At 37.7% G+C, this 23414-nt stretch overlaps 1 protein-coding gene across 4 annotated transcripts in view; it reads left to right on the forward strand.

The window, feature by feature from the left end:
- The window catches only part of TMTC4 (transmembrane O-mannosyltransferase targeting cadherins 4), a 53372-nt gene that overhangs the window by 19155 nt on the left and 10803 nt on the right, over positions 1-23414 (forward strand). For 3 of the 4 annotated variants that reach the window (XM_030476854.1, XM_030476853.1, XM_030476857.1), the window contains 9 exons: positions 5015-5112; positions 7106-7198; positions 11359-11520; positions 12293-12495; positions 14385-14556; positions 14642-14773; positions 22657-22736; positions 22897-23004; positions 23127-23268. In XM_030476854.1, the coding sequence (XP_030332714.1) occupies positions 5015-5112; positions 7106-7198; positions 11359-11520; positions 12293-12495; positions 14385-14556; positions 14642-14773; positions 22657-22736; positions 22897-23004; positions 23127-23268 (1190 nt within the window). The remainder of the gene's footprint in view (positions 1-5014; positions 5113-7105; positions 7199-11358; positions 11521-12292; positions 12496-14384; positions 14557-14641; positions 14774-22656; positions 22737-22896; positions 23005-23126; positions 23269-23414) is intronic. The other variant, XM_030476856.1, reaches the window with a different exon arrangement.

Below are 23414 nucleotides of genomic sequence, written 5' to 3' on the forward strand. Positions count from 1 at the left end.
TTTGTTTTCATTGACTTGTGGATTTAGGAAACTGCAAGATAAGGTCTCTCAAAATAGGATTAGCATTTAGGAAGACACAGTTGAGGCGTATCATCAATAGGCTCCTCATAAATTTAGGATTAGTCAATTCCACGCTGTAAAAAATTTTGTGTATGCTCTAGGAATGCTTATACTGGAGTCTGGCAGTCTACGTAGAGGAGCCCTCATGGCTTGTTTATAATTTATATGGGTATTTCATTGAATCCCCTCAACTTTCAGACTTAAAGTCCTCCTAAAGAAGGGACTATGTGAGCAACGCTTTTTGGTTTTGTATAGAAACACTTTATTTTTCTAGCTTAAAATAAATAAATAAATAAATAAGCAAGTACTCCATTTCTTTGGCATGGTTACTATTTTGTCCATCTGTTAGGGTGGCACAATGCCCACTCACAATATGGTGTACCAGTTTCAACCAGGCACAGGTGCCAATGAAAGATTGGTTTCGTTTTCTGACACAACATTCTTCTGGTGGGAAGCAGCACTGTATTAGGGGAATGTGCTTTGTTAGACTGATTACTTCTGTTGGCATGTGTGTATCTCGTAATAATAATAATTAGCACTTATGCAGTGCTATACATTTTCAGATCACTGTTAAAAAAAAGGCGGCGTTGCTGGATTATCGTCTTTTGTATCTATTTTTCTAGCCTAGTTTACTGAGATTTCTGTAAACTGGGGCACGGGAGGAGTGAGTGTTGTGTATTGACTTAGGAGCAATCACAAGATAAAATGTTTCTTAATTGAAATTCTTTCTCTTTGAAGTTTAATCACTGCTAAATTTTCATAGTATTACAACTATATGTGTGACTGTATTGACCTTTTGAGGCTGCAAAAGAAAACAAAGACAGATGATGGTTTTCAGAAGGAGATCTAGATCACAAAATCACAGAATGTTGGAAGGGGACCAACAAGGTTGGAAGGGACCTCAAGGTCACCTAGAGCCAGTTGTACATGACTATGTCCAGACAGCTTCTGAATATCTCCAAGGATGGAGACTCCATAACCTCCCTGGGCAACTTGTGCCAGTGCTTGGTCACCCTCTGAGTAAAAAGGTGTTTCCTAATGTTCAGACAGCACCTCCTGTGCTTGAGTATCGTAGAGTCATAGAATGGTTTGGGTTGGAAAGAATCTTAAGATCATCTAATTCCAACCCCGCTGCCATGGGCAGGGACACTTTCCACTAGACCAGGTTGCTCAAAACCCTGTCCAGCCTAGCCTTGAACACTGCCAGGGATGGGGCATTCATAACTTCCTTGGACAGCCTGTTCCAGTGTCTCACCACCCTCACAATAAAGAATTCCTTCCTTCTATCTGAGCTAATTCTCCCTTGTTTAAGTTTGAACCCAGTTTATGCCTACTGCCTCTGGTCCTGTCACTGGGCACCACTGAAAAGAGCCTGGCTCTGTCCTCTTTGCACCCTCCCTTCAGGCATTTATGTACATCAATGAGATCGCCCTGAGCCTTCTCTTCTCCAGCCTGAACGGTCCCAGGTCTCAGCCTTTTCTCACAGGGGATGTGCTCCAGTCCCTTCATCATCTTACTGGCCCTTCGTTGGACTTACCCCAGTATGTCCACGGCTCTCCTGTACTGGGGAGCCCAGAACTGGACACGCTACTCCAGGTGTGGCCTCACCAGTGCTGAGTAGAGGGGAAGGATCCTCTCCCTTGGCCTGTTGGCAAGGTTTTGTTTAATGTAGCCCAGGATACCATTAGTCCCCTTTCCTGCAAGGGCACATTGCTGACTCATATTCAGTCAGTCTGGTGTCCACCAGGACTCTCATGTCCTTTTCTGCCAAGGGCTTTCCAGCTGGGTGTTCCCCAGCATATACAGTGCCTGGGGTTGTTCCTCTCTAGGTGCAGGATTTTGCAGTTCCCCTTGTTGAACTGGATGAGGTTCCTGCCAGCCTATTTCTCCAGCCTGTCGAGGTCCCTCTGGGTGGCAGCATGATCCTCTGCTCTATCAGCCACTCCTTCCAATTTTGTGTCACATTCAAACTTGTTAAGGGTGCACAAGCCTGTATGTCTTTGGTAAACAAATCATATCCTTTTATGTCTTAGAGGTTCATCTAAAAAATATTTTGTCTCAGTGTTTTGGGGTTTCTTCTGGGTAATTTTGACTAGTCAACTTAGGTTTCTGTTTCTTTAGCTTATCCTTTTGTATCTTCTTTAAAAGCAGGCATGTCAGCATTGTTTTATTTTATTTGAAGCTTCTGGATTCTCATGTGTTCTTCGTGATTTCTCAAAGGTAACAGTAAAGATTACTCTGGGTTGTATATGACCTGTTGGAGGAAATTTAACCAATGGTTGTAATTTAAAACAGATAAACTTCTCTATAAATTCTTGTAGTTCACTATTGTTGCTTTTTGTTCCTGCTCCCTTTCTGCTGGTTGTGTGCTTGCTATCTGGTTGCAGCTGACCTCATTGTGAAAAAATGAAGCAAAAAGGCACAGAACACTTCCGTTTTCTTGGCACTGTCCATTTACTTTCCCACTGAGTATTGGAATAACTCCTTCCTCGTTGCTGCTCTTCTTACAAATATATCTATGGAATTGCAGGTTTTGTTCTTTACATACATTACCTTTTCTCATTTTGTGATGTGAGCTTTCGGAGTTGGTTTCTCTGTGTGTGTGTGCTGCTGTTACACTTGATAATTCGACCTAGTTCCTTTTTTCCTATTACTCTTAACATTTTGAATCATCAAAGCATTTGTGAATCACCAGCTGGTCTCTTACTATATATACTTCCCACTATCTTCTGTGTTAAGATCATTTGTATTTGTGTACTCAATACTGCTTCTCTGAGAAGTGCTTAGTTGCTCTGACTTATTTTCCACCAGAATTTGATTCTGGGAAGAAGAAATCTCTTAGTAGAAGAAAGCATACTTCGGTAAACTCAGTGAAGTCCATTGGTTTTATTCACTGTTCTCCCTTTTACCCTTACCAAGACTGGCCGATTGTCAATTTGTGAACACAGTCAATGACTTTGCCTTCCATCTTTGCATTCTCTGTAGATAGTTTATTTCTACATTAAACAAACAAACAAACACACCAAGCAAACAAACAAAAAACCCCACTGAATCTCAAGAACTGGCTGAACTGTATGTTGTATTGGCTGAACAGTCTGTTATATTGCAGAATCTGAAGAGTTGGAGAGCTCCTTCAAGGATGTATTTAGGACAGGTTCCTTTTATTCTTAGCAGTACTCTTAGAACGAATTTTGAACCCCCTTCTCCTATGAACTCCAACCCTCATTGTTCTGTATAACTCATGTGAGCTGGAGTTTCCCTATTACATTTTTAGTTGCAGTGTTTCTTCATTCATTATGTACTTTGTATTTCCATGTTTTGTTTTGGTGGTGGTGAGATCGTATGACTTCTTTCCTGTAGATGGCTTTCTTTTAACTTTATAATGTCTGCACCTCTGATGTTAAATGTGAGGATATAATTTGGAGTTGAGGGAGAAGGAGCAAATGCCTGCTAAGTATTGCGATGATGAATCTCAAACATCTTAATACTCGCACTGTTGAAGCTTTAAGTCTTAAATAAGAAAGGAGTGCTAGAAGCAACCTCAAAACCTGTTTTTCTACACATTTTTATGAAAACAACTGCTCTCTGCCACAAAAAAAGTAGTTTGCCTCAAACAAGAGAGGAGACCAATGTCAGCAGGTCCTTTTCACGCACGCTTGTGGTTATGGTTTATATCTGACCAAACAACATCTAAGCTAGTATACTAGTTTCCCTTTATAATCAGTGAAGAGAGTGAGCTACTTCTCTGAAAGGTGGACCACTGCATTTAATTAGGTAACTTAATCCCTAAAGGTGTCCCCTTCTCTCAACCAGTTAGAAAGAAAGCCTAGTATAGTAGCTTAGGTGTAGGTGTCTACTGCCATTTAACCTTCCCATAGACCATTATTGTAGTTCTGTTTAAGTACTGAGGTCAAACCTGCATTAGCAGTAGGAAAGAACTGCTCTAGAGATCAGGGAAAGTAGGAAGGGGATCCAGTTAGTGAATGTAGAGTTCAACTTTATTTTTTCACGTGCCAAGTCAAAGATTGATTCTTGTGATGCCTGTAGAGCCCATGTTGCTTGAACCAAGAAACTGCCTCTGAATGAGCAGAGCACTTCCCTCTGTTGCTTGCACCTGTGGAGTAGAGGTTGTGACAGATATGTTTTTATGTGAAGTACCCATGTACTTTGTGTGTGATAGTACCTTGGCTGAAGTAGGGCTTATTGTTATATTAATCTCAGAAATGCCTGCTTGTAATGCCCCAAATCAGCTACATGGTGCAGTCTTTAAAGACTCTTTGAGCAGAAGCTGTAGTTACTCTTGATCTCTTAACCCCAGCATTCCTCACCCTGCTGTAAAATTGCTTCCTGAGTGCAAGAACTAACTGCTTCTTTGCTCAGATGCTGAAATTTTTGAGCTCCATGGCATTCCATTGCAGTGCTAATGAAATGACATGAGGTACTTGCTAAATGCAGCAGCCCTGGAGAAGCGGCTCATTGTGCCTTTGTAGATAAGACTACAGTTAAAACAGTTTGCATGTGTGGCACTTCATGTGTAACTATGAGAAAGAATTTCTTGTTCTTATGGTAGCTTGGAAGAGAGTGGCCAGTAATGATAGAGCTCTGGCTAAGGATGATAAATGTGTCTAAATATTGGGAATTAACCTTTGCAGATGATGAATTGTGGAAACTATGTGAAGCTTCTGCCATTCTAATTAATCTGGCTAAAACATTTAGCAAATAGGGAGATTTCTGATGTCTCTGAGAATAGAAAGTGACTGCAATAAAGGGACAAATGCCAGCATATTGCAGGAGGTGCCCTATGCTTTTTAAGTCTATGCATCCAGATCTTGACTGACAGAAAAGATTGTAAGATTACATGCTGTATGTTTTTAAAATTCTAATTTTAATTTAGATTTCTAATTTTACCTCTAAATGTAAAAACCTAATACTATGGCATGCTTTATTTTGACAGATAAGGAAGGACATAATTTTTCTATGTTCTGGGTGTTGGTGAGTGTTATCCTAGGCGCAATAGCCATGCTGTGCAAAGAACAAGGAATTACAATACTGGTAAGAATCCTCTTATTGACTGAATTTTGACCTCAGCATCTGTCAAGTGCAGTTGTAAAGCCTACAAGGATGAATCCTTTCCACAGCTAATCGTATGCACACCTTTTTGTTCTGTTCAGAAAACTAATTAATGTTGACAAAAAGCATTATTCTGGTAGATCTGTCTTGTGTCCCTGCCAATCTGTTGGAATTCTTCATTTTATCTTTTGTAAGCAGGTTGCATATATCTCTTCATTGTTTTGCAAAATTTAAAAGATTTACAGCATTAGTTTTAATGCATGTAATGTTCATTGGTCTTGTTTATGAATGTAATTTTTGAAATAGGAGGCCTACAAACCTCTTGTTGAAGGCTTATGAACAAAGATATAATTGGAGGAGAGCATTTTTAAAAGCTCCACCCTCTTGCTTTTGTGAACAATGTAATTGGAAGTATGGCCATTGTTTATGCATTTCTAATATTGAATCTCTTCCTAATGTCCCTTATTTAAGGATCTGCATGTGCAAACAGATACAGTTACTGTTCATTTTCATTGTGCTGTTGGTTTCTATTACTTCAGTGAAGACATTCTGTTTTGAGTGGTCAAATCATCTACCTGAAAACATTTTATATAGACATAGATCTTTATAGATAAATCCAATTTATAGCTTTAACTAACATAAAGCAACAGAATTAGAAAAATCCTTTGCAGCAAGGATCCTCTTGTCCTTTCTAGGAAAAAAGGGAGAAATAATTACAGAAAACTTCTTGCCTTAGGACATTATTTTATTATAGATATTTGTAGAGTGATGTATTATTCAAAGATGTCTGTAAGCAAAACGTAAGGAGTTATCTTAAAACATGGTGCAATTATTTCCTTTACTGGTATGAAGTAATTGTTTGAGCTAGCAGACACAGAATTGTTATTGGACCTGGATTTTTTATTTGTTTGCTCTTGCATTGCTAGGATAATTATATTTATTGTTGTGCTGAGGGGCATAGGTCAGAGGGTGAAAGGATGAATCACATTAAAAAGATTGCTTGTAGGCTGAATGTATTTTTCAGCAGGATTCTTGCCTTCCTATCTCCATGCTAGTGAACCAAAAGCCTTTTAACTGCCAGGTGGCCTGTCTACAAGGAACCACACCACACTCTAACCTATCTTCTGTCTTCTCCCTTTGACTGTTTGTTAGAAGGAAACTTGAGGCCTCCCAGTGAACTAACTCTTTGCCTCACTTAGAACTATTTTTGCTGTATTTTTTTCTATTTAGTCTTTAGAACATTGAGGTAATTTCCAAAGTTATTAGGGAATAGGCTAAATATTCAAGTAGTGTCAAGGCTGGTGATTGCTGAAGCATTGAAAAAACATGGGAAAATGTTAAAGTTGGATTTTATTGGTCACCTCAACAGAATTTTCCCTGGATAAATTTTTTTTTTTTTTTTTTTTGCTTGCTTACCTGGGGGTAGTATCTGCAAATGTAGTTCTGCAAAACACCAAATATGTTCTAGTTTTCAGTATGATTTCAGGAAAAGCAATCCTGGTACCTCTGTTAAATTTTTCAGAGCCTTTTTTGTGAGAATTTATGTACCCTTTAAAAATAGTATTTCTGAAACCTGACAGTCAAAAGATACCATGCTGCACAGCAAAAAATAAGTAGAAGGCTTAAAGATACTGACAGAAGCCTTAGTTTTGACTGCAGCATTTATGCTGGAGAACGTTTAGGAAAGAAGATGAAAAGAAGAATACTGTTGTGACGGTGCATATGGGGTCCATACGCACATGGTACATGGCATTCCTTGAAGGGTTATTCCATGTAACAGGAGAAACCCCATTACAGTCACATAATATTCTACTCATCTGAGCTCAGGTTTTTAATTTACCATTCTGCTATCATTACTACCAGTGTATCTCTCTACTTGTTTGGAATCAGAATTAAAATGCTCAACAACTCATGGTAGAAGTGGAATATGTTAGCTGCTTCATCTTACGCTTTTATTTTTCTCCTTGTTGCTTAGGGTTTGAATGCAGTGTTTGATGCACTGGTGATTAACAAGCTAAATGTTTTGGAGTTTATTCAAAGGTTACTACATAAGGACAAGTCATTGGAGGTGAGTCCTCAGAGATTTTGTTCACTCTGTCCATTCAGACAGTCACGTACTAAAAGACAAAGAAACAACTTCTGACACTTTTGTGGTTGCTGAGAATTTTAAAAAAGGTGTTTTCAGTCAGCCTGTGCTATGACATCTTTACAGCAACATGAGTAGTAATGGGATAGCATTAGAATTGCATTGGATAGTGAAATCCACTCCACACTTCTCTCAACAATATATTGAAATATGGTGTAGAAGAGCTTTCTGCTTGATGCAGTAAATTCTCCAGGGTTAGTAGCTATACATTTGAAATGGTTGTTTAACACAGTTTGGTCAGAGTAAAGAGAGGTATTTATTCAGATTCTCAAATGAAATAGACATTTGAAAAAGTGCATTAAAAAAAAAAGTCTACTTTGTCAATCCCATTCAAGTATTACACTGGGGTTTTTTTTCAGAATACAAATTATCAAACAGGAGACAATTCCTAGTAGCTTTGAAAAAGTATATATATGTAAGCACTGATCAAATAAGGATCAAATTTCTGACTTTTTGTTGATATCACTTTATCTAGTATTGGCTCATGGTATCTGGTACCTAGTATTTGCACTGGCAAGCAAATTGCAGAAAGAGTCAGCCTCAGGTGAGTGATTGATAGCAGCCAGATAGACTAACGGCATACTAGCTGTTCAACAGCTGAATCATTTGCCTTTCCCATCCAAGGTTCAGCAGGGCAAAGGAGTATTCATTGTACTTTGCTTCAATCAGTGGTTTCACTGTAGGGAAGTCTTGCTTATGTTTCTGAGTAGCACAAGTCCTACAGGGCTTTTAAATTCCTTTGTAAAGAGTGAAGTGAGGAGCTTCACAAGGGGAAATCAGTGCAAATGTAATCTCTGGAACTGAAACAGTAGATTTGAAACCCCAAGAATGTCTGAGGGGTCCAGGAGTATTTCGGGCAGCAAATAAGAATGCTGGAGAATTTTGCTATATAATGAGTAATGTTAACTAGAATATGACAAGGAAAGAGTCTAGAGCTGTAGCGGATTAAAGCAGAGTCAGTTCAAAATTAAAGTGATGGAAATAAAAGGTAATAAGGAGGACCCTGGGAATAAGTGGCCAGTCAGCCTCACATCAGTGAAGCACTCACATCAGTGCCTGGTAAGATCATGGAACAGATCCTCCTGGAAGTTATGTCAAAACATATGAAAGATGGGGGTGATTAGAGATAGGCAATATGGCTTCACCAAGGGTAGATCATGCCTGACTAATCTGGTGGCCTTCTACGGTGGAGTGGCTGCATCAGTGTACAAGAGAAGAGCTGCTGATGTCATCTATCTGGATTTCTTTAAGGCTTCTGATATGGTCCCCCACATTTTCCTGCTAAAATTGAGAGATATGCGTTTGACTGATGGACTGTTACATGGATAAGGAATTTGCTGAATGTCCGCATCCAAAGAATTACAGTCAATTGTTTAATGCCCAAGTGGAAAGAGTTCATATTTGGACCACTGCTATTTAATATCTTCATCAATGATAGAGAGTGGAATTGAGGACAGATGACACCAAGCTGAATGGTGCAGTTGAGGGAATGGATGCCATCCAGATGGACCTTGGCAAGCTTGAGCCCATGTGAACCTCATTAAGGTCTTCAAGGCCAAGTGCAAGGCTTCTGCACATGGGTTGGAGGAATCCCCAGTATCAGTACAGACTGGGGGGTGGATTGAGAGCAGTCCTGTGGAGAAGAACTTGAGGAATCCTAGTGGGAGAAAAATTGGGTATGAGCCTGAAATGTGTGCTCGCAGCCTAGAAAGCCAACTGTATCCTGGGCTGCACAGAAAGAAATGTGGCCAGTAGGTCAAGGTTGGTGATTCTGTCTCTCTGGTCTTATGAGATCCCACAGATCCAGTTCTGGTGTAGGTGAAAGACATGGACCTGTTACAGCATGTCCAGAGGAGGGCAATAAAATGATCAGAGGGATGGAGCACCTCTCCTGTGAAGAAAGGCTGAGAGAGTTGCAGTTGTTCAGCTTGGAGAAGGCTCCAGGAAGACCTTATTGCAGCTCTTCAATATATATAAAAGGGGCTTATATGAAAAATAGAGAGATATTTTTTTACCAGTTCATGTAGTGATAGGACAAGGGACAATGGTTTTAAACTGAAAGAGGGTAGATCTAGATTGAATGGGATAGAATTATTTTCAGTTGGAAGGGGCCTGCATTGATTATCTATAGTCCAACTGCCTGACCACTTCAGGGCTGACTAAAAGTTAAATCATGTTATTGAGAGCATTGACCAAATGTCTGTTGAACACTGACAGGCTTGGGTTATTGACACCTTGCTAGGAAGCCTGTTCCACTGTTTGACCAGTAATAAATTCTTTACAATGAGGGTGGTGAGACACTGGAACAGATTGCCTGGAGAAGTGTTCAAGGCCAGGTTTGACAGGGCTTTGAGCAACCTGATCTAGTGAAAGATGTCCCTGTCCATGGCAGGGGGTTGCACTAGATGATGTTAGGTCCCTTCCAACCCAGTCTACTCTATGATTCTGTGAAATGTGTCCGCATCAAACTTTTTGGAGGATTACTCTTTAAGCATGAAGAGCTCGAAGTGTTACGTTTCCCGTTTGTGACTTTTAAACACTTCTGCCTGGGTAAAGAAAACATTACATAGCCTTTTACTTCCTCTTCTAATAGAAGCAATTAATTTTACCTCCTGCCACTTACAAAAATCTGTTCTTTTTTAATAGAAGTGTATCTAAGACTTTTTGTTTTGTTTTGTTGAAAGGCAGATCTTAAATTCTCATACTTGTAGATTTTTTTTCTTCTCTATTAAGACAGGTTTCAGTTTCATGCCAGATTTTAGTTAACTCTAAATCAAAGATAATAAAATAACACTTCTGCCACTTTTAAAATTCTGCCTACTAAGAGGTTTTTGTGGCAGTTTGTGAAATCTGGCTTTTAAGAAGCTGCATGTACTGTTAAATGAAGCCGGGGATAAGAGGTTTTGTGTAGTTAATCCGTCATAAGGCAGTTATAAATTGTCACTACATGGTTTTCCTTCATAGCACAATTCTTTTCCAAAAACAGTTTTATAGAAAAGGTTTTCTTATAATACTCATTGTAGTGACTTTGGTTACTGAAATGTGTAAGTTGGAAGTAACCGCTTGAGCAAAAAGGCTAACTTTACGTAAAATCAGCATTACAAACTTCTTTATCCCTAGGCATTCAGCTAAATATTTTATCATGACTCCACTGTCAACTACAAATACTAAAAACCCATGTGAATATTGGTTTTAATCTTAAATTTTCCTGAGTTACCATTTGCTATCTTGGTAGTGTGCTGGAGGCTTGGATTTGCATCTCAAAGCTGTGACAAGGGTATCACTATAGTTACTGGTTATTCTGTGTCCAGTACTTACTGGTGAAGCTTGAAGAACCTCTACAGTATGCAGTGTTTTTCTTTTCATTTATGTCTGTCATTAGCTTTTTAATCACAGTAGCAATTGTGAAAAATTTAATTTTCTAAGTCCTCCTGCTTTCTAACTATGCAATTTTCTTGATATATATGTAATTTTACCTCCAGAGAGACTTAAGTGGACAAAAACTTTGTGTAACAGTGATAGTCAACTGGATATACCTATTCAAAGCAAAGTTCACAAAGTAACCATCGAATCAGAATCATAGGATCACCTAGGTTGGAAAAGACCTTTAAGACCATCAAGTCCAACCTCTACCCCAGCACTGCCAAGACCACCACTAAACCATGTCACTAAGTGTGTCATCTACATCCATTTTAAAAAGAAAAGACAGACCAATTTAATATCCTGTATACTAAAGGCTGTATTCTGCTCAAATTCCTTAACAGAAATGTCTGTGTAAAATTACATCAGCTATAGTTATTGAGGATTTGTAGAAGAGAGACTTCTTGAATAAAAAAGTTTTCTGATTGAGAAGGAAATGAAAATGCTTGCAAAAAATATTTTGCAATTAGTCAGTGAAAGCATAGTAAAGTCTGAAAGCTTTCTAGCAACTGCAAAAATAATAAAAATGTCAGCTCTAATAGCAAAAATGCCAAGGAATAGCCTCTTCTTTGTGAGATAGTGGCCAAAAGGGTGAAAATGTAGTGGAGAAGAAAACAAAATAATGTTTTTTATATGAGGGTTTTTTTCTTTCTTTCCTGTAGAAGGCTGGGCTGTTAAGGAAGGGGCTGCTTTTCAGGATAACTCTTCTGATGTCTGGAGGGGCCAGTATACTTTATATACGCTGGAGGATTATGGGCACAGGGCCACCGGCTTTTACTGAAGTAGACAACCCAGCTTCATTTGCTGACAGTCTGTTTGTGAGAGTAAGTATAAAGTTGCTTTTTTCTGGCCAGCTCAGAGCATTTGTCTTTGTCATCAAATTGAATTTTATTTTCTGTGCTTCAAAGAAACAATAAAGTAGGCAGTCTTTACACTTAAAGATGTGTGATGTGTCACCTTCACTTGCGCTGCTGTGATGATTTTCATCATCTTTTTTTTAAATAGTATGCCTTGTATATTCTTTGCATTTAATTTAGCATGCACTGCACACATGGAAGTACATTTCCATTTACTCACTATTTTTCCCATGCATTCAAGGATTTAGCTTTTGCTGATTTTTATCCTTTCTCCACATACTGTGCTTGACTTTTCATCTGTTCTTTCACAATTGAAGAAAATAGCATAAAGTTCTGGTCTGGTACATTTGAAGTATGTCTTGTCTGACTGCATTAAGGCTCTTTCTGGAGGTGGAGAATGAAGAGTGAAGACAGTGGGTGCTTTCTTCCGGCATTTTCTCTTATTGTAGGAGATTATTCTTTTTACATGTGGATATTGGTTGGACAGCACAAAATTGCATTTGCCAGTTCTGAATAGCAGAGCCACCTAGCTGTGTTAAAAAAAAAAATAAAATTAAAATTTAATTTCACAGCTGTAAAATAAATGGATATGTAACTAGTTGTAGTCTAACAGTATTTAAGATCTCTTTATAAGGTATATTTTGTCATAAGGGAAACGACAGCAGAGAGAAGAAATAAAGTTGCCCCCCCCCCTTAAGTTTAGTATCAAATAAATGTTTGTTTTCTTTTTGACTGACAGGCTATAAACTATAATTACTACTATTCATTGAACGCATGGTTGCTGTTGTGTCCCTGGTGGCTGTGTTTTGATTGGTCGATGGGCTGCATACCCCTCATTAAATCCGTCAGTGACTGGAGGATAATTGCACTTGCAGCACTTTGGTTCTGCCTAATTGGTCTGATATGCCAAGCTCTGTGCTCAGAAGACAGCCATAAGAGGAGGTAAGAGACAGCAATGAATTTTAAATGCCTGGCCAACTTAGGTACAGTATTATTTTGTTAAATCCACTATTGATAATTTTAGCAATTTGGTAGAACCAGTGTCTAGCAAATGCAGTTCAAATAAATATTTATAGCTGTCATTACTGTTTTACCCCAATTTGGGCCCATCACTATACACAGACTACTAGGAAACAGAGTTGGAGAAGGAGGTACGGATGGCTGCTTTATTTTTCTCATGAAATGGCATTTTGAGATCCTTAACACTGTAGGTGGTAGAAAGTAGTATGTGCTCAGAACAGAGTAGGAAATGATGTATGTTGTTGTCCCTACTTCTTACGAGTCATCATCTCTTTTAATCTTCTCCTAATAATGAAAAAGAGATGTGCCTTGACAGGAGGTAGAAATGCTGGCCATGGCCATACATTAAAAAGTAAAATGCTGACCCACAGTATGTACTGAGGAAAGTACTTGTACTTTACCCAAAGGAACTAAAAAATTTGTTGTAAACTATTCTATCTCACTAAGGGCTTCTGTCTACCTTTTCACATTCTGTTCCCATGGATTTCATGTATGGTCAATTTCTCAGTTCTTTAAAATTTTTCAACAAGTCAGTCATAGAATCATAGAATGTTTTGGGGTGTAAGGGACCTTAAAGGTCATGCACTAGACCAGGTTGCTCAAAGACCCATCCATCCTAGCCTTGAATGCTTCCAGGAATGGGGCATCCAGAACTTCTCCGGGCAACCTGTTCCAGTGCCTTACCACCCTCATAGTAAAGAACTTCTTGGTATATCTAATTTAAATTTACCCTCTTTCCATTTAAAGCCATTACCTCTTACCCCATCACTACATGCCCTTGTAAGAAGTACCTCTCCAGATTTCTTGTAGGCCCCTTTAGGTACTGGAAGGCTGCTGTAAGGTCTCCCTGGAGCCTTCTCCAGGCTGAACAACCCCAGCTGTCTCAGCCTGTCTCCATAGATGTGCTCCAGCCCTCTGATCATATTTGTGGCCCTCCCACAAGTGCTACAAGTGATGTCATACTTTTTAGTAAAAATGCACTCACTGATCCTATATTGCTGAACAGTTTTTTAGTAAAAAGTAAAGAAAAAAACATAGTGAAGGCCTAGGACTCTTGGGGATGAGAAGAGAGGAAAAGGACACATCTACATTACAGTTTAGAGATTTATTTGTAATAAATTAGAGTAGAAAACCATCCGTGTGGCCTTTATAACAAACACCTGACACAGACCTGGGGTTCTTACTCACTCATGTCAGCTCTGTAAAAGCAAGGTACCTAGTCTCAGTTGTTTAAGCTCTGTATAGTCCATCAAGAGTTACCTTCACAGGATTACTCATCCTAAAATAGATACTTAAAGAAGACAAGCTGCTGTGGAAGCAACATAGATTACTAACTTTCAGGTGGTTAACCACAATGGATTCTACTATTGATGTGTTTGTTACGAAAGAAAACACTTTCTCAGTAGGACGTGTACCTAAGTTTCTTCTTTAACCACAAGCTATATTTTTCCCCTCTTACTGTTTTACTAGTTCCAAAAATAAACAGGTAGCTTTTACCATTACTTTTCCTGCCTGTGTATTTTAAATAGGAATTATGTAATTAATCTGTAATTGGGCTATTTCCTGGCCTGGAAGCATGAACATTGCTTTCCTGGAAATTACAGCTAGGATTTTAAAAGTGCCTGATGGAATGAAGTGTCAAAACCTCACTGAAATTTATTTTTTGTTAGCAACTCTCAAAAGCTGCATTTGAATACCCTGTTCCATTTGCATATCCTACTACAATGTTTAAATAATGTTTATATGTTAAATGGAAAAGGTGCTTTTGTTAAGATTTGTGGTTAATTTAAGAATCTGTTTCTTGTTTGCAGAATTCTTACACTGGGACTTGGATTTCTTATTATCCCTTTTCTTCCTGCAAGTAATCTGTTCTTCAGAGTAGGATTTGTTATTGCAGAGAGAGTTATCTACCTCCCCAGTATTGGATATTGCATTCTGTTTACATATGGATTTAGTCTCTTGAGTAAGCAAGCCAAGAAAAAGGTACCATCAAAACAATCAGTAAAGTTGATGATGAAGTGCTTCAGATGTTTCAGTTTGTTTCTTAACTTGTCTCTCTTTCCTTAAGAAAATTCTTGCTGTGGCAGTACTTGGCATCTTGTTGATAAATGTTATGCGCTGTGCACTCCGCAGCAGTCAGTGGAGGTCAGAAGAACAGCTTTTTAGGAGTGCACTCTCTGTGTGCCCTCTGAATGCCAAAGTAAGTGACTTGTGTGGACTTTTAATTTTTTTTTTTTTTTTTTAAGTGGTTTGAGATTTGAGATAGAGGAGGTGTTGTGCATGGTTAATATATTGTGTTATTCACAGTCTTGCTTGGTGCAAGAATATGAAATTGACATGTCAGTCACCTAAATTACCGGGGTAGCATAGTCAAAATACCAGACAGTGCAAATTACAATATTGTAATTCAGAACATGGGGGTGGGAGTGGAGAGGGGAGGGAGAAGAGGGAATACATTTCAGGAAAGGCATCCAGTCAAATTGGATGTACTGTTAGTAAAATCTACTAAAACAACTGTGCATATAATTGCAAGATATTACAACAAAATACCAAAAGGAAAGTAAGTAAGTTGTAGAAGTGTATTCCCCAGAGTAATGCCTATGCTATATTTTTACAATCCTTTTTGTGTGTCTTCCAATGGTATATATAGCAAACATACGTAAGAGACAAAGCGGCATATCATCAGTGTAGTTGCAGAATGGGGGGGTAAAATCTTTGCTCCCACATCTGCTCTCTTACAGTGGCTGAATGGGCTAGAGTCTTCAGACATGGACACTGAGGAAAACTGAAGTATTCCCTGCAAAGTTTAGTGAGGGAACAGGAAAGACAGTGGGACTGGGTAGGATGTTTCACTGGGCTGAGCACCAGTGTTTGGCATAGTAGACTGAATCTAGCTTGCCAACAGAGGTGACCTCCACAGCAGTCCTTTGACAGCTGAGAGTGTAATCTGTTGCAGCATACCACAGGGCCCTCATGTTGTCTGAATTTTAGCAGACTCTTTGAAGAGCCTTGGAATAGAAATGTGCAGCTTGTCAATACAAATACATTGATGTCTTAAAAGATTAGATTTCTGCAGTCTAGAGTGGCATCTAGACAATAAAGATCAAGACAGAGTTTAAAAAGGAACTTGTGAGTGCTGAACTTTGCAAAGAGAATGATAAACCTAGCATCTACTGGAATGCAAATATGCAGCAGTGAGCTGTAAAAAACATATATGGCCAATACTTACAAGATGGTGGTGTATTTCAACAATCTCAGATTTCAATACATAGAAGGAGCTGTTGTATTTTATTGTGTGGCAGTAGTAGGCAACCATCTTTTTAATGATGACCTCAGTATATCTTGTCTTCTGGATGACAAGCACATACTATAAATGGAGCAAATGCAGTCTGTTTCTTTGTGTGTAACTCCATCCATCTGCCCTGGTAAGAGTGCTTTAGACAGATCCACACTCCAGGCTCCTGTGCTCCAGGCTCCTTGGACTCAAGCCATGTCTGGCTGGGAAGCTGTGTAGCTGTGTTCACACAGTGCTGTGCTTGAGCCGATAAGCTGTATGCAAGCTACTGAACTAATGCAGTTGGTTCAAAGCCAATGAGTGTACGGGGAAAATGAGCTTGTGTTTGTCAACACTGGGCCGTGTAGGCACGCCTGAGCTGTAGTGCTGCTAGTGACAGCTTGCTCAAATGGAAAGTGTGGTGATGTGAACAGGGAGGGGTTTGTATGTTCACATTCCAATTTTGCTGAAGGAATAACTTTGAAATCACAGTAGTAGGGAGCTTTCCTAGGCAACAGCATTAGAGAATCCATGTGTGAAAGCCAGTCTGGTTTTTTCTTTATGGTTTCAGCTATATTTATTCAGTTTTGACAAAAGTAAATGTAAAAATTGGGACTAGGTTCTGTTCTGGTCTTCTGTTGTCTTGAAATTGCAGACTTCCTTTATAAATGACTCCACAGGACTTTCTTTCAGTGGCCCGTTTATTTCAGTGGGAGGCTGATGCGGACCAAAAGATGGAACACAGATAATAGCTTTTTCTTGTTCTTGGAACATCTTTAATATGTGTAATGTGGTCATGCTTTACTTCCCTTATGTAGCCAGGGTGCCAGATTCTCCAGGTGTCCCCCAACTAGCAACAAAAGCTGCAGCTCCTAGTTCATGCTCTATGGTACAGCTCTTCAATTCCAAATTGTCTGTCTGTAAGCAATGTGGAATAAACTTACCTTAATTCTAAGTAACAGGTAGTTACAGCAGTGCCTTCTCTAATTTAAAGACTCATCTTTAAACTTCTGTTTAGACAGAGGTGTGGAAACTGCATTAAATCAGACTGTCTGGCATAGTAGGGAATCTGTCTATTGAGTGATGGGTGCATCTAGCTTGAGGATGAAATTTAGCATCAACTTTGATAAATGTTGCCCAATGATTTTAAAATTCAGTGGAAATAATCAGGTACCATAACAAAGTTACAGAAATTTTGATTTAAAAAAGAAGTTTGCAGTACAGATTTTTAACTGTTTTAAATATTAAAAAAATATTTGAAATATTATTTATTTTAAATATTTAAAATATTTTGTTATATTTGTTATTTATATCATATAGATTTTTAATTTTTTTTTAAGAGAGAGAAAGAAGCATGTTACAGATCTCAACAGGTTAAATATGTCCAGGATTATGTCACAAATTTGAACTTGAATGGTCCTGCACTTGGTTTCAAAGGTTGTTAGACTGAAACAGTATGCATTTTTAATACATTTGGCAGTATTTTTCTTAGCTGAACAGAAGGTCCCTGAATACTGACTCCATTTCCTCATACCACCTTTATTCATAGCTTATAGATTGACTTAGTTCCTGGAGCTCAGTGGTATGAGTTAGAACCAGGCCTGTGTTGTTTATGCTAAAGCAAATTTTGTGAACAATTACAGACTGTTTTCTCCAGGTACGTTGATCATATGTTAAAGGTCATAACAGGTTTTATAAATAGTAGTTTATAAATTTGGAATATTTCAGTACTACTGGTTTAAAAGGCTCACTGGATCCAATTTGGCATCTTTTTATTTGATGTTTTTATGTTGCAAGTTTACTTTGTCCTGGAGTGCTTCGTTGAAGTACTGGAATATCTAATTATAGGCTATGATAAATGCTGTTTCACCATGTCAGACTATTGGCTTGGATTTATCTCCTTAGCTTTAGACATCTACATCTGACAGAGTCAGCCAGGCTCCCTTTATAACTGGGGAGGAGAAATTGTCCCTTTTAGCATGTGGATCATCATTACCTTGGACTAAATGATTGACGTAGGCCAGAAGGACTGCACCCTAGATCTGTGTCCTTCTCTCCACTGATGATAGAAGAAATCCTAGAGCAGATGTGGATACATAAGGTTATGTGAGATTTTGCCCTTGCTCTACTGCTGTTCACTGTTTCTAGACACTGCTGTATTGCTCCTCACCTTCTGAGGTCATTAAACATTGTTTCTTTTAATTTTAAAGATTATTCTCAAAAATGCTCTCTTACTGCTTTTTTTGCTGTTGGAATTGTTTGCACTTTTGGAAGTGCTAAGTTACTTTTTCTCAGCTTTTAGCAAAGCCACATCAGTTTTTAAGAATCCAGAAATGGTCTTTATTTCCGGATGACTTCCTCTGATTATCTAAATAAATTGCAATTGCATTGTTAAATACATGGGAAATAGCCACTATTTTTCTTTTCCTAGATTTGACATAAGTGAATTTAAATGATTTTGAATTGTTAATATTCTGTATGCAATCTCTGCATTCTCCTAGCTACTGGCTTTTCTTTAAAGAATAGAAATTAATATAATTTTTTAAAAACCATTTCACTAGCAACTTTTCTGCAATAATAAGCAAGGAAGTTATGATACTCCCAACAGAACATGTTACTAACCAGTCTGCCTTGACATACTAAGGGTAGTAACTTTGTACTTGATGCTTTATGCAGATTGTAATAATTATAGATGCAAATTTTTCAAAGATAAGTTATGCTAATACTGAAAATGTACAGCAGAGTTTGAGATTACTTTCTATACTTTCTTAACAGGGCTTGTAAAACCTCTTTATGACAGAACAAGGTTTAGTGCTGTTTAAGGACTTATGAAGCTGAGCTAGACAGCATTTCCTTTAGATACTGAGAATTTTTTTCTATGCTATATATTAAATATCTTCTGCAGAATTTACCTTAAGTGCTGTGGGCTATGTTTATAGCAGCTATCTGCAGTGTTTTGCCACACAGATACCATTTTTTTTGTATACAAGCACAGTCACACAGAAGAACTTTCACACAACATTAGCCGCACAAACAAAATGTGAAGTTCAAAAAGGCTTTATTATTATTTAGAGAACGGAATTTCAGTAGTAGAGGAAAGAGTGTTTGATGAAAGAAGCTGGCATTGAACAGAAGCATCTGCATGTTTCTGTACAAATTTTGACATCTGTGCTTTGCTTCCATCCTTCTCAGCAAATGTTCGTATTTGCTGAAAAAGTAATTATAAGCAGCTAGGAACAGAATAAAAGAGTTGATAATAGTAGTGCTCCAACTGAGGGGGTGTACCTCCTAGAAGACGATATTACATTTCAATTTCTTCCTACACTGCTTTGAGTAAAACCCAAAAAATCTGTTTGACAGCAAATGTGGTTCTGTACAGGAAAATATAATTTTTTTTTCTCCCTCATTTAAACGTGTGTGCACATTTAAACACTTAAATAAGAGTTCAAGCACTGTGTGTCTAACATAGTATGATATACAGGGCTTTTGCTTTTTTATACTGGGTTCTTAGGCCAACTGAGGTATTGCAAACAAACAGACAGAGTCAATTCTTTGGCTAGGCTATGGTGCCATGGTTATGTTAACTTAAAAAAACGCATGCCTGTTGACGTCAACTAGGTTCTACCCTATGGTATTTTTACCTAATTGCCCTGAGAGAGAATATTGTGCTGTTTATGCATCCCTAAGAAATGCTCTTTTTAGCGCAATTACTGTAATTACCTGTTTAAGATTGATAAAGGACCATGTGGGCATAATGTAATATGTCATTTCCAGTTAATATCTACCTTTAATAATTTGATAATGACATGTTATGTCTGCTCTTAAGTGTTTAATCAAGAAAGGAAAATCCTCCCTCCCAGGCTGGCATGTACAATATCTGTCAAAGGCAGAACCACCACATCTCTAGAGATAAAATCTAGAGCATCACACTGGCCCCTCATTTTTTAAAGCCCAGGTTCTTCCCGCCCACTGGTATGTAGAAAGTGTTTGTGTCTTCATGTTGTGCAGGCAGGGGTCGTAGGAGAAGTCAAGGAGTGGTACAGCCTCATGCTTAGCAGAGGGCAGATAGTTATTGTAGGCCTAGTTTGGGGGAGAAGAGCTAAATATTGATCTTGGCATCTCCCTGTCATAGCCAGCGAAGTGAGAGGCATGACTGTATGGCAAAAGTCACCTGCACCTCTCAAATGACTGTGTGCCTGAACACCCTTTGCCGACTGTTCTTAAGAGCAGGATGTTAACTGCATGTTATAATCCATTGTAAAGCTGTTTCTGTCACTGGATGTTTATGGTGGGCTGAGGAGTTCTTTTGGTATGTTTTAGTTTTTCTTCTCTTCCCTTCTTTGACACCACCACATTAAGAGAACTAAAGCTACAGTTTCACCTGAAAGAAATGCAGGAAACCTACATATAACAAGGACCTCTTCATTTTCGACAGTATTGTATAGAAACATTGTTTCCTTTCACACAGAAGCTATATCTAAGGACAGAAGGAATACACCATTGAAAATGCTAATAGTTTATTTAAATAGTTTTGCTCTCAGTTTTAATAGAGTACGTCTTTTTAGTTCAGTTCATAAAATATACATGTACACTTAATATTTCATTTGATGTTTTGACTTGAGAGAATTGATATCTCTCAGGTTTCTGCAGTCTACATAACTCTGTTTACATGAGACAAATATTCTTTCTGCTGTTGCTTTTGAGATAGAAATTGATATGAAGAAGTTACATGTTTTAAAAAAAATGAGTAAATAGAATTGGAAAGTGAAATGCTGACTGTTTCCTAATGTAAGACAGCTGACGTGAAAGACTGAGTGGTTGGTGTATACCAAGATTTTTGTCATATGCTCTGTCCCCAGTCTTTAATAAATATTTTTTTTTAGTAATGCTTATGACTTTTGTTAAGAAAAACAAACAAAAAGCTTCTTAAAGGTTAAATATAATCTTGTTTGCTGATATTGAAGGGTGAAGTCAGGTATTTTAAGGGCTAATATATATTATTGAGTGAAATCATTCCTTACTTCTTCTGGTTTGTCACAATTTATCTGGAAACAGAGCAAGGTTTAATAACCTAATTTGGTCTGAATAAATTCTGAGTCTGTAAACTTTAGCATATATAAGCAGAGCAATCCAGTGTGGTAAGAATGTTATCATAGTGTACTGAAATATTTCTGGAAGAGTTATACAAATAGAATTCAGTCCTAAGAAACATCTTTTAAGGTATATCATGTTACTTTAATGACTCCTGGGAAAACAATGCTATTCTGTCTTTTTTTTTTGTTGACACCATCAATTGATCTTTAGGAATGCCTATGTCTTGATATAAAAGTACTATTCTGTTCCTGCTTTGGCATGGGCCTTGTCATATTTTTATGAATGTATAATAGAAGTGCCCTTCTTTTTTTCCTGGGAGCTGTGCAAGAACTACTTTTATAGGATGCTGAATTTGTGTGCAATTTTATATCTAGCAGCCTGAGGAGCTGCCATATCTGTGTATGCTTAGTAAGCTTTATAGCATCTTTGCTCTCTGTAGAACCAGTGAAACTACTTTTTCACTGATTTTGGAAAGCATGGAAAATGTTCTTAACTTTATTTGTTGACAGTATGTTACTGCATAGTCACAATCATATAGAGATGGAATTCGACAATTAAATACCATGACAACTAGGTTCAAATATAATTGTGTGCACTAGATCAATAGGTCCCAGGTATTGTGCCAAATACAATTAGGAATTTTCCTTTGATGGACACATCAGATAGAATCCTTTTTTGAATGTAGGCAAATTAGAGTTATCTAAATGCATTACAAACTTAACTTTTTGTACTTCAGTCTGAAGCAATTCCTGCATAGTATCTTTGAAAATATTTAAAATAGATTTTCAAGGTATGGAAGAAGTGACAATATGTGTTTGTTTCAGATGAAGTATATACAATTTGATTTCAAATAGTAAGGTGATTTAAATAACAAGTTCTGATCTAGTTGCTGAAAAGTCTATTTTCAGGAGTCAGTACTCACAGTACTTTTCTGTTATTTCTAAGCTTGAGTCTTCCCTTTGATCAGGTAATGTAGTGTTCTGAGATTTGCCTTAAAGTAGGATTCAAGATGCTTTCAACTGACATTTGTCCTGAAATATGTTTTTTCCTATCTAGTCTGTGCCTAAGTTCAGATGATTTGTTTTCTTCCCTGTACGTACATCTCAAAGCTTTAAATCGTTCCTTCGTTCTCTTCTTTTTAACAGGCAAGGTCTCCAACATGTTCCTATATACATTTATTTCAAAAATGTTTTTCGATGCATTTTTATCCCAAGGCAATAGTGTGTATGTTTGTTATTTTTTGTTTGTTTTTGAAATATGTAGCTTATGTTTTCTGTTAGTGTTGAGTTTCTTCTAGTTCATGCTATAGTGAAAGCAAAGTTCAATCAACATTTACATTGCTGTAGTGTTTCTTCTGCTATGGTAGATTTGAGTCAGGCTTTCTCTTACATACCTGACAAATAAATGAAATGAAGAGCAGGAGTTCTCCATATAAAGAGTCTTATGGAAAGTATGGTGACCTCATTTATAAAATCAGGAAGCAAATAATCTTTAGCTGGAACAGAGAAGCTGATTTATTAATTTATTCTTCAGATTTTATCTTGCTGTCTTCATCATATGTATTGTCCAGTCTTAAGTATCCGACTACAACAAAAAACAGCAGTGAATGACGGAAGTGCTGACTGTTTTTATTTGGAGTAAGAATTTTTAGCGATTTAGCTTCACAAAATATCTGACTGTGTAACAGCTGGTAGAATGTTCATCTGTGTTTTCAGGTGCACTACAATGTTGGCAAAAACCTGGCTGACAAAGGAAATCAAAGTGCTGCAATCAAATACTACAGAGAAGCTGTAAGGTATTAGGAATTTTACTGCTTTAATGGTCTGTCCTAAAATTTCTTGAAGAAAATGCTTAGGTATTCATTTTCATGATCTGCAGCATTGCAGAGCTATCAATTTGCATGTAGTAATACATGTTCCATACGTAATAATCATCTCTTAAATTTTAAATTTTAGGTTGAATCCTAAATATGTACATGCCATGAACAACCTTGGAAATATTCTGAAAGAAAGAAATGAGCTCCAAGAAGCAGAGGAGTTGCTGTCTTTAGCTGTACAAATACAGTACGTTTAGAACAATGCTAAGCAGTGTTTTGCACCAACAGAGCAGAAATGATACAATCAATACGATCTTTTGTTCTAAATGCTTAATTGTTCCCTCTCTTCTTTTTTCTCAATTTGCCCAGACCTGATTTTGCTGCTGCATGGATGAATCTAGGAATAGTACAGAACAGTTTAAGAAGGTTTGAAGAGGCAGAGCAAAGCTACTGGACAGCAATTAAACACAGGAAAAAATACCCAGATTGTTACTACAATTTAGGGCGGTTGGTAAGTTCTTTTGAATAAATTACATCTATGACAGGAATCTCTGTGTGTGTGCATATTATATATATACATTAAAAAAAAAAGCCACTGTACTATGAAATGCTGATAGTTTAATTTGGTTTCCTTGATTTGTAGTTCAGGGTGATTTA

Source organism: Strigops habroptila, chromosome 2 (assembly GCF_004027225.2).
Source record: "Strigops habroptila isolate Jane chromosome 2, bStrHab1.2.pri, whole genome shotgun sequence".
In the NCBI taxonomy this organism is placed as follows: Eukaryota; Metazoa; Chordata; class Aves; order Psittaciformes; family Psittacidae; genus Strigops; species Strigops habroptila.